This window comes from Schistocerca serialis, unplaced genomic scaffold (genome assembly GCF_023864345.2).
Source record: "Schistocerca serialis cubense isolate TAMUIC-IGC-003099 unplaced genomic scaffold, iqSchSeri2.2 HiC_scaffold_1362, whole genome shotgun sequence".
In the NCBI taxonomy this organism is placed as follows: Eukaryota; Metazoa; Arthropoda; class Insecta; order Orthoptera; family Acrididae; genus Schistocerca; species Schistocerca serialis.
The window spans coordinates 49,254,317-49,267,373 of NW_026047583.1; the positions used below are offsets into that span (position 1 = coordinate 49,254,317).

The 13,057-nt window shown below is 41.5% G+C and overlaps 1 protein-coding gene across 1 annotated transcript in view; it reads left to right on the forward strand.

Moving 5' to 3' along the window:
• Nucleotides 1-13,057, forward strand: part of LOC126440339 (molybdenum cofactor biosynthesis protein 1-like) — a 356,199-nt gene that overhangs the window by 319,318 nt on the left and 23,824 nt on the right. Inside the window, exon 5 of the mRNA XM_050090628.1 lies at nucleotides 5,523-5,668. Coding sequence (XP_049946585.1) covers nucleotides 5,523-5,668 — 146 coding nt within the window. The remainder of the gene's footprint in view (nucleotides 1-5,522; nucleotides 5,669-13,057) is intronic.

Sequence of the window (13,057 nt, forward strand, 5' to 3'; positions counted from 1 at the left end):
AAGGCGAGTGTGTTACACTAAGTTCTTAGGTTATGCAGACTCAAATGCATATAACAGTGTAGTAGCCACTCAGCCTTATGGTGAGAAGCTTATCACAGAACTAGAATGTGTTCGTCATGTCCAGAAGAGGATGGGTACCAGATTGAGGAAGTTGAAACAAAGTTTGAGAGACAAGAAACTTTCAGGTGGTAAGACCATAAGAAGCAGGCTGACAGACAAAATGATTGATCAACTACAACAGTATTATGAGATTGCCATTAGAAATAATACTGAGGATTTGTTGAAATTGAAGCAGGCAGTACGGGCTACCTTCTTCCAGAGACTGTCAGCTGATGATAAACCAGTACACCATCTTTGCCCTCCTGGATCTGGTTCATGGTGCAATTACCGCAATGCCCAGTACTCAAACAGGTCATACAGCCATAAACATTCTATCCCAGCAGCAGTTGTGGATATCATAAAACCTGTTTACAGAGACCTGGCAATCTGGAATTATTGAAGAAGTGTCTGCATTGTCAGACTCAAAATCCCAATGAGTCGTTCAATAATCTTATAGTGTCAGTGTTGTCGTAACTGCCGTCTGCGTCATGTCTGCTGTGCAGCGAGTTACGCTAATTTAAGTATTAACTCTATTTTTCTTACTTGTCACTTCTTCTTCCATGTGTTTTTGCTTTTAGGAAGCTTTTTATTGTCGAGTGCTAGTAATAGTGTTCCATAATTTTGTGTTTGTTTTGAATACAGTCAGAGAGAGTCCGTTTAGTAAGCCATAGTGCCAGTAGTGCTAGTGTTTGTTTTCAATACAGTCCAGAGACAGGTAGGGCTATTTTCATTGTTTTCTACAGGAAGTGTCTAGTAACCACAGTTTAGTCAACTATCAGCCACCTTTAGTGAATTAGCAGTCTAGTTATAAGTTGATTAACTCTCTACAGTAAATTGATTTCTTGGGATGGATAGGATGTGTGACTGCTGTGTATGGACACAGGTGGAGCTGGCCACTGTTCGCGAACAGCTGAACGTGTTGATGGCCGCGGTTACCCGTCTTCAGGCTGCTGCCTTGGAGTGTAGCGGCAGTGGGGAGTATGGTGCTTTGCATGGTACACCCCAGGTGATACATGCTTCACCCACTGACCCTTCTGTCGACACATCTTTGCGGGTACCGGGCGCGGTTGGGCCACCCTCTTCCCAAGGGGAGTGGTGGGTTCACCAGCATTCGCGGCGCACGAGGCGGAGGGTCAGTGTGGAGGCTGGCTGTGTGGCATCACCCGTTCTGCCTGTGAGTGGACATGTGGCCACTCCTTCAGCAAGGTCTGAGCAGGCACATGGGGGGAGGGGTTTATTAGTTATTGGGAGCTCCAACGTTAGGCGGGTGATGGAGCACCTTAGGGAAATAGCGGAAAGGTCGGGGAAGAAGGACAGTGTTCACTCTGTCTGCTTGCCGGGGGTCTCATCTGAGATGTGGAGGAGGCCGTGCCAGCAGTGATAGAGAGCACTGGGTGCACCCGACTGCAAATTGTTGCTCATGTCGGCACCAATGACTCCTGCCGTCTGGGTTCAGAGGTCATCCTCAGTTCATACAGGCGGTTAGTGGAGTTGGTGAAGGCGGAAAGCCTCGCAGGGTGGAATCTCAGCTAGCTATTTGTAGTATCATTCCGAGAACCGATAGTGGTCCTCTGGTTTGGAGCCGAGTGGAAGGCTTAAACCAGGGGCTCAGACGATTCTGCGGAGATCTGGGGTGCAAATTTCTCGACATCCGCTATCGGGTGGAGAAATGTAGGGTCCCCCTGAATAGGTCATGCGTGCGCTACATGCAGGAAGTGGCTACAAGTGTAGCGGAGTATGTGTGGAGTGCACATGTGGGTTTTTTAGGTTAGAGAATTCCCTCCCTAGGCCCGACAAGACACCTCCTGAGATGCGGCAAGGTAGGAGTAGACAAAATGCAACAGGGAATAACAATATTAATGTGCTAATAGTAAACTGCAGGAGCGTCTATAGAAAGGTCCCAGAACTGCTCTCATTAATAAACGGTCACAATGCCCACATAGTACTAGGGACAGAAAGTTGGCTGAAACCCGATGTAAACAGTAATAAATTCTAAACTCAGATTGGAATGTATATGGCAGAGACAGGCTGGAAAGTGAAGGGGGAGGCATGTTTAAAGTGATAAGAAGTGCAATAGTATCGAAGGAAATTGACGGAGATCCGAAATGTGAAATAATTTAGGTGAAGGTCACGGTTAAACCAGGCTCAGACATAGTAATTGGATGTCTCTATAGGCCCCCTGGCTCAGCAGCTGTTGTGGCTGAGCACCTGAAGGATAATTTGGAAAATATTTCGATTAGATTTGCCCAACATGTTATAGTTCTGGGTGGAGATTTTAATTTGCCCGATATGGACTGGGAGACTCAAACTTTCATAATGGGTGGCAGGGACAAAGAATCCAGTGAAATTTTTTAAGAGCTTTATCTGAAAACTACCTTGAGCAGTTAAACAGAGAACTGACTCATGGCGATAACATATTAGTGACAAACAGACCCGAACTATTTGAAACGGTTAACGCAGAACAGGGAATCAGTGATCATAAAGCGGTTACTGCATCGATGATTTCAGCCATAAATAGAAATATTAAAAAAGGTACGAAAATCTTTCTGGTTAGCAAAAGTGACAAAAATCTGATTTCAGAGTACCTGATGGCTCAACACAAAAGTTTTGTTTTAAGTACAGATAGTGTTGAGGATCAGTGGACAAAGTTCAAAACCATCGTACAATATGCGTTAGATTAGTATGTGCCAATCAAGATCATAAGAGATGGAAAAGAGCCAGCGTGGTACAACAACCGAGTTAGAAAACTGCTGAGGAAGCAAAGGGAACTTCACAGCAAACATAAACATAGCCAACACCTTGCAGACAAACAAAAATTACGCGAAGCGAAATGTAATGTGAGGAGGGCCATGCGAGAGGCGTTAAATGAATTCGAAAGTAAAGTTCTATGTACTGACTTGGCAGAAAATCCTAAGAAATTTTGCTCTTATGTCAAAGCGGTAGGTGGATCAAAACAAAATGTCCAGACACTCTGTGACCAAAAAGGTACTGAAACAGAGGATGATGGACTAAAGCCGAAATACTAAATGTCTTTTTCCAAAGCTGTTTCACAGAGGAAGGCTGCACTGTAGTTCCTTCTCTAGATTGTCGCACAGATGACAAAATGGTAGATATTGAAATAGAGGGATAGAGAAACAATTAAAATCACTCAAAAGAGGAAAGGCCGCTGGACCTGATGGGATACCAGTTCAGTTTTACACAGAGTATGTGAAGGAACTTGCCCCCCTTCTTGCAGTAATGTGCCGTAGGTCTCTACAAGAGTGTAGCGTTCCAAAGAATTGGAAAAGGGCACAGGTCATCCCCGTTTTCAAGAAGGGACGTCGAACAGATGTGCAGAACTGTAGACCTATATCTCTAACATCGATCAGTTGTAGAATTTTAGAACATGTATTATGTTTGAATATTATGACTTTTCTGTAAACTAGAAATCTACTCTGTAGGAATCAGCATGGGTTTCGAAAAAGACGATCGTGTGAAACCCAGCTCGCGCTATTCGTCCACGAGAATCAGAGGGCCATGGACACGGGTTCCCAGGTAGATGCTGTGTTTCTTGACTTCCACAAGGCATTCGATACAGTTCTCTGCAATCGTTTAATGAACAAAATAAGAGCATATGGACTATCAGACCAATTATGTGATTGGATTGAAGAGTTGCTAGATAACAGAACGTAGCATGTCATTCTCAATGGAGAGAAGTCTTCCGAAGTAAGAGTGATTTCAGGTGTGCTGCAGGGGAGTGTCGTAGGACCGTTGCTATTCACAATATACATAAATGACCTTGTGAATGACATCGGAAGTTCACTGAGGCTTTTTGCGGATGATGCTGTGGTATATCGAGAGGTTGCAACAATGGAAAATGGTACTGAAATGCAGGATGATTTGCAGCGAATTGATGCATGGTTTAGGGAATGGCAATTGAATCTCAATGTAGACAAGTGTAATGTGCTGCAAATACATAGAAAGAAAGATCCCATATCATTTAGCTACAATATAGCAGGTCAGCAATTGGAAGCAGTTAATTCCATAAATTATCTGGGAGTATGCATTAGGAGTGATTTAAAATGGAATGATCATATAAAGTTGATCGTGGGTAAATCAGATGCCAGACTGAGATTCATTGGAAGAATCCTAAGGAAATGCAATCCGAAAACAAAGGAATTAGGTTACAGTACACTTGTTCGCCCACTGTTTGAATACTACTCAGCAGTGTGGGATCCGTACCAGATAGGGTTGATAGAAGAGATAGAGAAGATCCAACAGAGAGCAGCATGCTTCGTTATAGGATCATTTAGTAATCGCGAAAGAGTTACAGAGATGTTAGATAAACTCCAGTGGAAGACTCTGCAGGGGGGATGCTCAGTAGCTCGGTACGGGCTTTTGTTGAAGTTTCAAGAACATACTTTCACCGAGGAGTCAAGCAGTATATTGCTCCCTCCTACGTATATCTCGCAAAGAGACCATGAGGATAAAATGAGAGAGATTAGAGCCCGCACATAGGCATACCGACAATGCTTCTTTCCACGAACAATACGAGACTGTAATAGAAGGGAGAACCAATAGAGGTACTCAAGGTACCCTACACCATCAGGTGGCTTGAGGAGTATGGATGTAGATGTAGATGTAGACCAAAAAATGTTTTTCTTGTAATGAAGACACTAAAGTGGGGGTCAGTCATGCCGTTATTGCTTTTAATGATGGCAACATTGGTAGCGTGAAAGTGCTACAACATATGGGAATTAATTCTGGAGCAAACTGCATCAGAGAATTTGAATGGATGGACAAGGTTTGCACTGGTAAAGCAGAGTATGCAGCACAGTTGGCCACTACGGAGTCCAGAAAGAAGAAAACAAGAAAAAACTTAAAAAAGATCAAGAGGATGATATACAGTATGGTGCAGGGTGCTTCTGAGTGACTAAAAATAAAATGTTAAGCATATATTGAGTTACAGTCTATTAAAACTTTAAAAACTCTTCCTGAAAATTTACATTTTGTCTTGCATTTTTCCCTAAATCTCAGTAACTAATTCGAATAGCGAATTCAAATTTTCAGTATGTATCCTGAGCCTTCTGAACTAAAAGAAGAACATAATGTTATGTATAAATAAAATTATTTAGAATAACATACAAAAAAGTACACAAAATTTTAACTGTGTGATTAAAAAATTGTATTTCCAAAAGCAGTGGCTGAAATGCAATTATTGTAAGACTCAGAACATATAGTTTAATGTCCTGTAAAAGTTTCTTGTCAATGGCTACAGTTGTTCCTGAAATACGGGGAAGTTAAGTCACTAAATTTAACATTGTCAGGATATGGCGTTCAAACTCCCCTTAATGCACATTTTCTCCTTCCTCCACTTGGTGAGCAACACATTTATAGTATTTTCACAACAGCAGTAGCTATTTTCTTACAATTTCTTTTTGCAGGCATACCATGTGCCGGGCTTCAAGGGACATGTGGGATTTATTACCTCAATGAGTGAACACTTCTGTGGCACGTGCAACCGTTTACGAATAACAGCTGATGGCAATTTGAAGGTGTGTCTCTTTGGGAATTCAGAGATATCTCTCAGGTGAGTGATGAAACATAGAATAATCGTGTCCAAGTGAAAATTCATGTGAGGAAACCATAAAATTACTAGAAGACTGACAGACTGATCAGTATTTTACCTCCAGGAGGTGAAATTCCAAAACTTCTCATAGACACATTTGTTCCTCTTGTCCTCACATTAGTCATGGAGTCCGAGTGACCTTTGAGACCTTCAGAAACTTATCCCTCTTTCCTCTCTCATTAAGGAACTGATAGTTCCAAATGCTGAGTATAGAATAATACTTTCAAACTGTTTGCCATGCACATTAGGTATGTGGTTGGTATATGGAAGAGATAAACTGCAGTTAAATCCAGCAGGTATGAAATGAGTAATCTTTTCTTGAAGTTTTCAGCTTGCACCCTCCTCCCTCCCAGACATACAAACCAGATACCTCTAGCTAAATAATTTGTGAGTATATATAATTTGCCTCTGTCAACATCATGTTACACTAACCTATTTGTGAGATTAAATTAAAGGAAAGTAATCAGAACTGGAAATTATGTAAAGACATTTTTAGTTATGTCCCTATGTTGTAATAAAGTTAACACAATATTTCTGTCCATGTGATGGTAACTATGATTCGTCAGCCACTGTTGCCGAGCGGTTCTAGGCGCTTCAGTCCAGAACTGCGTGACTGCTACGGTCGCAGGTTTGAATCCTGCCTTGGCTCAGATGTTAAGTCCTATAGTGCCCAGAGCCATTTGAACTGTGATTCATGATTATCAGAGTCTATATGTTCCAAATAAAAATTGGAACTTCATGTGTATAAATGTACAAATTATTAGACAATGGGACCAACAACTGACACTTTTAAATTGATGACTAGACTAAGAGATTAATAATAGGAAAAAAACTGCAAGATACTTGGCGATAAGTTTGCTTCAGGACAAGGTAAGGGGGGTGAGGGGTGGGAAGAATCAGCTCTCTCTTTGTGAGCATACCAGAAATCCTTTATCAACCGAAGGTAAAATAAGATATAAAAATACAGGGTCAAACAATTAATTTAAGTATCTTAAAAACCAAATGACTAATAAAATTGGAAGCTAAGAAAAGTAAGTTCGTAGTAAGTAGGGTGAAACACAAGGGGCTGCAACATATTGCCATTGTTGTTTGACTTGTCTATCAAAGAAAAAAGAGATGGATCAAAACAAAATAAAAGTGAGAATGGAAATGTATCAGAAGCAAATAGGAATAAGCAAGGAACATATTCTTTAATTAAAAAAAAAAAAAATGACCTGTGAGGCAGATGTTCCTACAATTTTATGTTCACAGCACAGCAGTCTGTGAAAGCAAAATATTTATGACATTGAAAAAAGAAAATCAGTGAGTGAAAAGTGTGTGTAGGTGAATTGTGGTGAAAGACTGGATATTGGAACTTCTGTTAGGCTGCCCAGTATTAGTTAACTTGGTAGTAAAGGAGCAAGTTTGCAAGGGCAGATAACTGTTTGACTACGTAAAATAGAGTGGGAGTATGGAAAAGCTAGTCCAAGATAGGATGAAAAAGATAACAGCAACTTAAAAAATGAATTGATAAGTTACCATGAACCCCATTCCAATCTAGTGAATGCAGTGGTTGACAATATCTTGTGACATTCGCCTATAAGGCTCAAACAATAATTGCTAAATAAAAATACAAAATGTTGACAAGACTGTATCGAAGCTGTCACTCTCTTTTGAAACAAGGGTGTTTAAACCAACAAACACGCAGGAAAGCAGGGACAACTCGGACACTAGAGGAGGATAGGAAGTATCATTGAAGGAGTGAGCATAAACCGTGTGGAATATGTGTGGTACAAGTAAAAAAAAAAAAAAAAAAAAAAAAGAAGAAGAAGAAGAAGTGGAAAAATCTTGATCTGGAAACAAGGGAATAAAAATTTGCCACGCGAAGAGACAATATGGTACTGTGCTGATGAGTGTGTACAAGTGGTGATATACAATATACATTGATAAAGGAACTCTGCATTGGGCCCAGAAGACCACGCAATGCCCTTCGAGAGATGTCCTCTACTATATATCTATGGAGAGTTAGGGGGTCAGTATACAACTCCCCAGGCTGTTATCAACTTCCAGAAGTTGAAGACACTGCTTCTCACTTGAGTAGCTCCTCAGCTGGAACTACAAGCAGAGTGTACCCTATTCCAGTCCGTCCACCGAGCAGAATTTCCCGGCTCTACAAGGAATTGAACCTGATCCCTTTCTATGGCACCCCTGTGGCATACTGACTGCATAGCTGTGGCAAGAGTCATAATATACACTTGTGAACAATTGAGTTATAACTATTCTGTTTATTGGGGAGAGAGTATGTATATTGCACCGTGAATGAAACAGTTTAGTGTATCGTAAATGGAATGTATTCAGACCTTGTACTTGTTGTGTGAGAGCGCGGTGTCTTAGACACTTGTAGTGTTTGTCTTAGCATGTACGGACCAGTGAGCCTTACTTTCTAGTATTTTTAATTATATATCATTACTGGTGCCTCTGGCACTTTTGTGCTGCAATAGCAATAGCTTGCAATAGCAAACATTGAGTCAACCATGGTTTTTGGATTAGAAGAAGAGGTCAACTGGGTTGACATTGGGAATAGAGTGATGGGAAGTGGACAATAAGCAGTTATATCGAAGGGTGCATTATTTGATATGTTCAGGTTAATTATAAAATGTGGATTGGAGAATTTTTCACGTTGAGCAGAAGTAAGTTTACAGGACCAGATGTCAAATTACACATGATCCGTGTGAATCCCTATAGTCAGCATGAACACTGGCACACAGAATAATTTATAGGTAGCCTTGCTGTATATAAAAAATCAGATTTGTGCTGAACTGTCATGAACAAACTGTCACTTCTCTGGAATAAATAGACTCTGATTTGTTAATTACATCTGTGTAAATGAAAAATATAGGAAAACATAGATTGCTGCTTACTGTAAAGCAGACATGTTACATTGTAGACAGGCACAATTAAAAAGGCACTTACACAAAGCTTTCGGTCACAGCCTTCATCAGCAAAAGAGATACAGAGAAACACACACATTCATACACACAGGCAAGCACATGTCACACAAATATGACTGACAACTCCAGTAGCTTGCCCCTAGCTGCTGGACTTGGCAGTTTTTTTTTCTCTGTGTGTGTGTGTGCGTGCGTGCGCGCGTGGAGTGCTTGCTTGTGTGTTGTGCCTGTGTGCAACTTTGTTTTCTTTACGGTAAATAGTGATCTATCTTTCCCTGCACTGTTGATATTCCTACCTGGAATTTCCATTGTTTAATCAGTGTAAATAAGAAGGACACAGTTACATATATTCTGTCACTTGAAGACTAATACATGAAGTAAGTGGACATTATTTTTTATTGCAGAGGATCTTTGTCACCACTAATTATTAATTTTGTGTTCCAGTTAATTAGACATGGTTTCATCCTTTCGTGGATGTGCTCTTTTTGTTAAATCTTCCTGCAAAAGATCTGATTTACTTCAAATTAATAAACCTGAGTATTCTGAAAAAGGAGGTGCAGCTTACAGCTGCAGTGTGACAGTTGATCACAGGGTGATTTTATCACTGCCATATCGTGGGTAACCATGGCTTGAGACACTTATTCTATAAGGGTGTGTAGTCATTGGGCTTTCTTGTACCACAGTGTCAAAGGTGTACTGTGAGCAGATTTACTCAAGGAAAATACTACCACAATCAGCAGAGTGAACTGCTATGGGCAACAGGATATCATTGACAGGGGTTACCACTGACTAGCATGGCTTTAGCAGTGAACAGGTGGGCCACAATGTAGCAAATGACTCACCAACTCAGTGACATTCAATAAACAGTAACCATTCATGCCACTGGGAACTGTCACCTCTTTGTGGGATACAAAGATGCAATCTGCACACTGCTCGTCACAGTTACAAAGATTAGCATTGGTTCGGAACAGCACCAGGGGATGCTCGAAGCATGCAGGAAGGTCGTCTGTCTGATGATTTGCGGTACATATTGCCAAGGTGGCAGGGTGCAAAATAAGGAGTGATCAAAAAACTTCCATTTGAAGGCTGCATAGTTCAGACCAGTATGCCACACACACACACACACACACACACACACACACACACACACACACACACACACACGCACACTCGCACACACACACACACACACACACACACACACACACACACACACACACACACACATATCCATCCGCACATATACCCTGCTTGTGTCTGTATATGTGCGGATGGATATATGTGTGTGTGTGTGTGTGTGTGTGTGTGCGAGTGTATACCTGTCCTTTTTCCCCCCTAAGGTAAGTCTCTCCACTCCCAGGGTTGGAATGACTCCTTACCCTCTCCCTTAAAACCCACATCCTTTCGTCTTTCCCTCTCCTTCCCTCTTTCCTGATGAAGCAACTGTGGGTTGCGAAAGCTTGAATTTTGTGTGTGTGTTTGTTTGTGTGTCTATCAACATACCAACGCTTTCATTTGGTAAGTTACATCATCTTTGTTTTTAGATATATTTTTCCCATTTGGAATGTTTCCCTGTATTATATTATATATCAGTGCTTTCCTCTCCCACAACTATCCTGTAGACCTTGTCCACAAACAGATCTCCCAAACAATACATTCCTCCCCAACCAACAACAATGTTACTACCCCCAGACCACACAGAAGCATCCCCCTTGTCACCCAATATTATCCTGGCCTCGAATACATCAACTAATTACTCCGCCACGGATATGAATTTCTCAAGTCAAGCCCTGAAGTGAGATCATCCCTTGACAATATTGTCCCCACACCACCCAGAGTTGCCTTTTGCCGACCCCCTAACCTCCGTAACATCCTTGTCAAACCCTACAATATTCCCAGACCACCTTCTCTACCCAGCGGTTCCTACCCCTGTAACCGACCCCGATGCAAAACCTGCCCCATGCATCCCCCCACAACCAACTACTCCAGCCCCGCTACTGGTATAACATACACAACTCAAGGCAGGGCCACATGTGAGACAGCACGTCATTTATCAGCTGACATGCCTGCACTGCACAGCCTTTTACATTGGTATGACGACAACTAAACTGGCTGAGCGCATGAATGGGCACAGACGAACTGTCCACCTAGGAGATGTCCAATACCCAGTAGCGGAGCATGCCCTCCAGCATAATTCTAGGGACCTAGGAACCTGCTACACCATATGTGCCATTTGGCTTCTCCCACCCAACACCAGTACCTCGGAACTGCGGAGATGGGAACTTGCACTCCAACACATCCTTTCATCCCGCCATCCCCCTGGACTGAACCTATGTTAACCAACCTCACTCCCATTTACTCTTTAGTCTTCTCCTCTTTCCCTTTCCTCTTTAGCCATTCACGCATCTTTTTATCCTACATAGTTGTGTTTATCTTTATACTATGTACCTCTTTACTTCTGTATTCATCCTCCTTGGTTTGAAGCTGGCACAGTAATTACAGTAGAATATCTTTGGCTTCCCTCTGACATCCATGCCTCCATCTTTGCTACCCTCCCTGTTTACCTTTCCCCTGTTGCTTCATAACCTGGGTTGTGAATAACTGAATCCACTTTCCCTTCTTCCCCTTTTTTCCCCTCTCTCCTCCCTGATGAAGGAACGAAGTTCCGAAAGCTAGGATACGTCAATTTTCTGTTCTGTTTTGTGTATCTATTGGCTGTACTGAGCTGAGGTAAGTACTCACCAGGCCCTCTATCTCTTTGTTAGTATTTGTTTCATATATATAAACACACACATACACACACATACTCACACACACACACACACACACACACACACACACACACACACACACACACACACACACACACAGGGTGATACGTATTAACATTTAAAAACCTCCAAAGCACTGTAGATGACCCTGAGACAAGTAATTTAATACAAGACACATGGGATTACCAATGTTGGATACGATACAAATGTTGGGAAATGTGTCAAAAGCGAATGACAAATGTCACCAGATGATGTACCTTGCCATGCTTGCAGTGGTTGAGCCTCTTGGTCTGTCACACTTGATCATCCCAACCCAAGTCAAGTATTCATATCGTTGTGGCTACGGATACATGTGTGCGACTTTAGTGATGGCGTTCAGGATTTGCGTCTTGCATCTGGCAGGCAGTATTTTTTCATTGTGTTAAACAATTATGTATTTATATTGAAGTGTATTATTTTATTTATCGGTCTTGCAGTTTCCTTGATTTCTTGCAAAGTACAGTACAATGAAAACCTACCATATTGCATAACAAGTAGATGAGTGTAAACTTCAGAATAGCATCATCGCCATTAAATGACCTTTGTTTTCTTTACTAACTAATGTCTGTAAACAAAAAGAGAAGTGACAGAAGCAAAAAACACAAAATCAGAACTGCTTTTGCTTGATTACAGCAGGGACAGTAATTTTGTAACATCTACATTTACAACAGATCATATTTACAAAATGTTTTGAAATTTGCTCTGTTTTCTCAAATGAAAGTATTGCACTGCTCAATCATTCCTTTACACTCAACCCCGACTGCTGCACATGCTGTGGGGTATGTCATCTGGTTACGTCATATGTTCAGTGTTTCTCACCAATTTTTGGGGTATTTTGAAATTTACAAAAAGGCAAATGCAGAAAGTTATCACATTTTGCTGCACAATACCTGTGTCACAGAAAAATAATGTATACAAATCTTCTCAGATTGGCCACTGAATAACTTTGTGCAAGCCTCGCAATATTTCACCAACACAACTGTTCGTCATCTTCAGGTAGTGGTGGGTCCTGTCATCACTGCTGCAAGATGTGACTGGTGATATTCGCACAGCAGAATTGAAATTTGTCAGGCTAGAAGCAGGAGTACGAATGTGTGTGCAGGCACTCCCAGTTGGATGGAAATGCCATTCATAGTAGCCTTCTGCTTATGTGTTGTGGGCAATGACTGCACTTCTGGACACTCGTGTGGTTAAAAGCTGAATTAACTCTCTGCAAGGTGCTGCATCAGGTCATACATCGGAGGATCTGGTTTCTACTGTTTTAATTTCATGGCAGTCAGTGCTGGATTCTGGGCAGTGCTTAGTCAAAATTCCATATTCCTGTTGGTAAGATTGCCCACCGTATGGCCTCTTGGGAAACGTGTGGTGCCCTGTATTCAGGCAGTGCTCTGCTACCACTAATTTACTGGGTGGCATTTTTGTCAGTGCTGTTGAACACAGTGTTCTTGCACAATGTGAGGTGTCTGCCCTATATAAGATTTCCCATAATGGCATCAGATCTTATATATGATCTATGTTTTCTAGGGTCAAGATTGTCTTTAACTTAACACAAACACTTCCTTAGTTTCGCTGGTAGACGAAAAACACACTTGATTCTGTTTCTCCTAGCGATT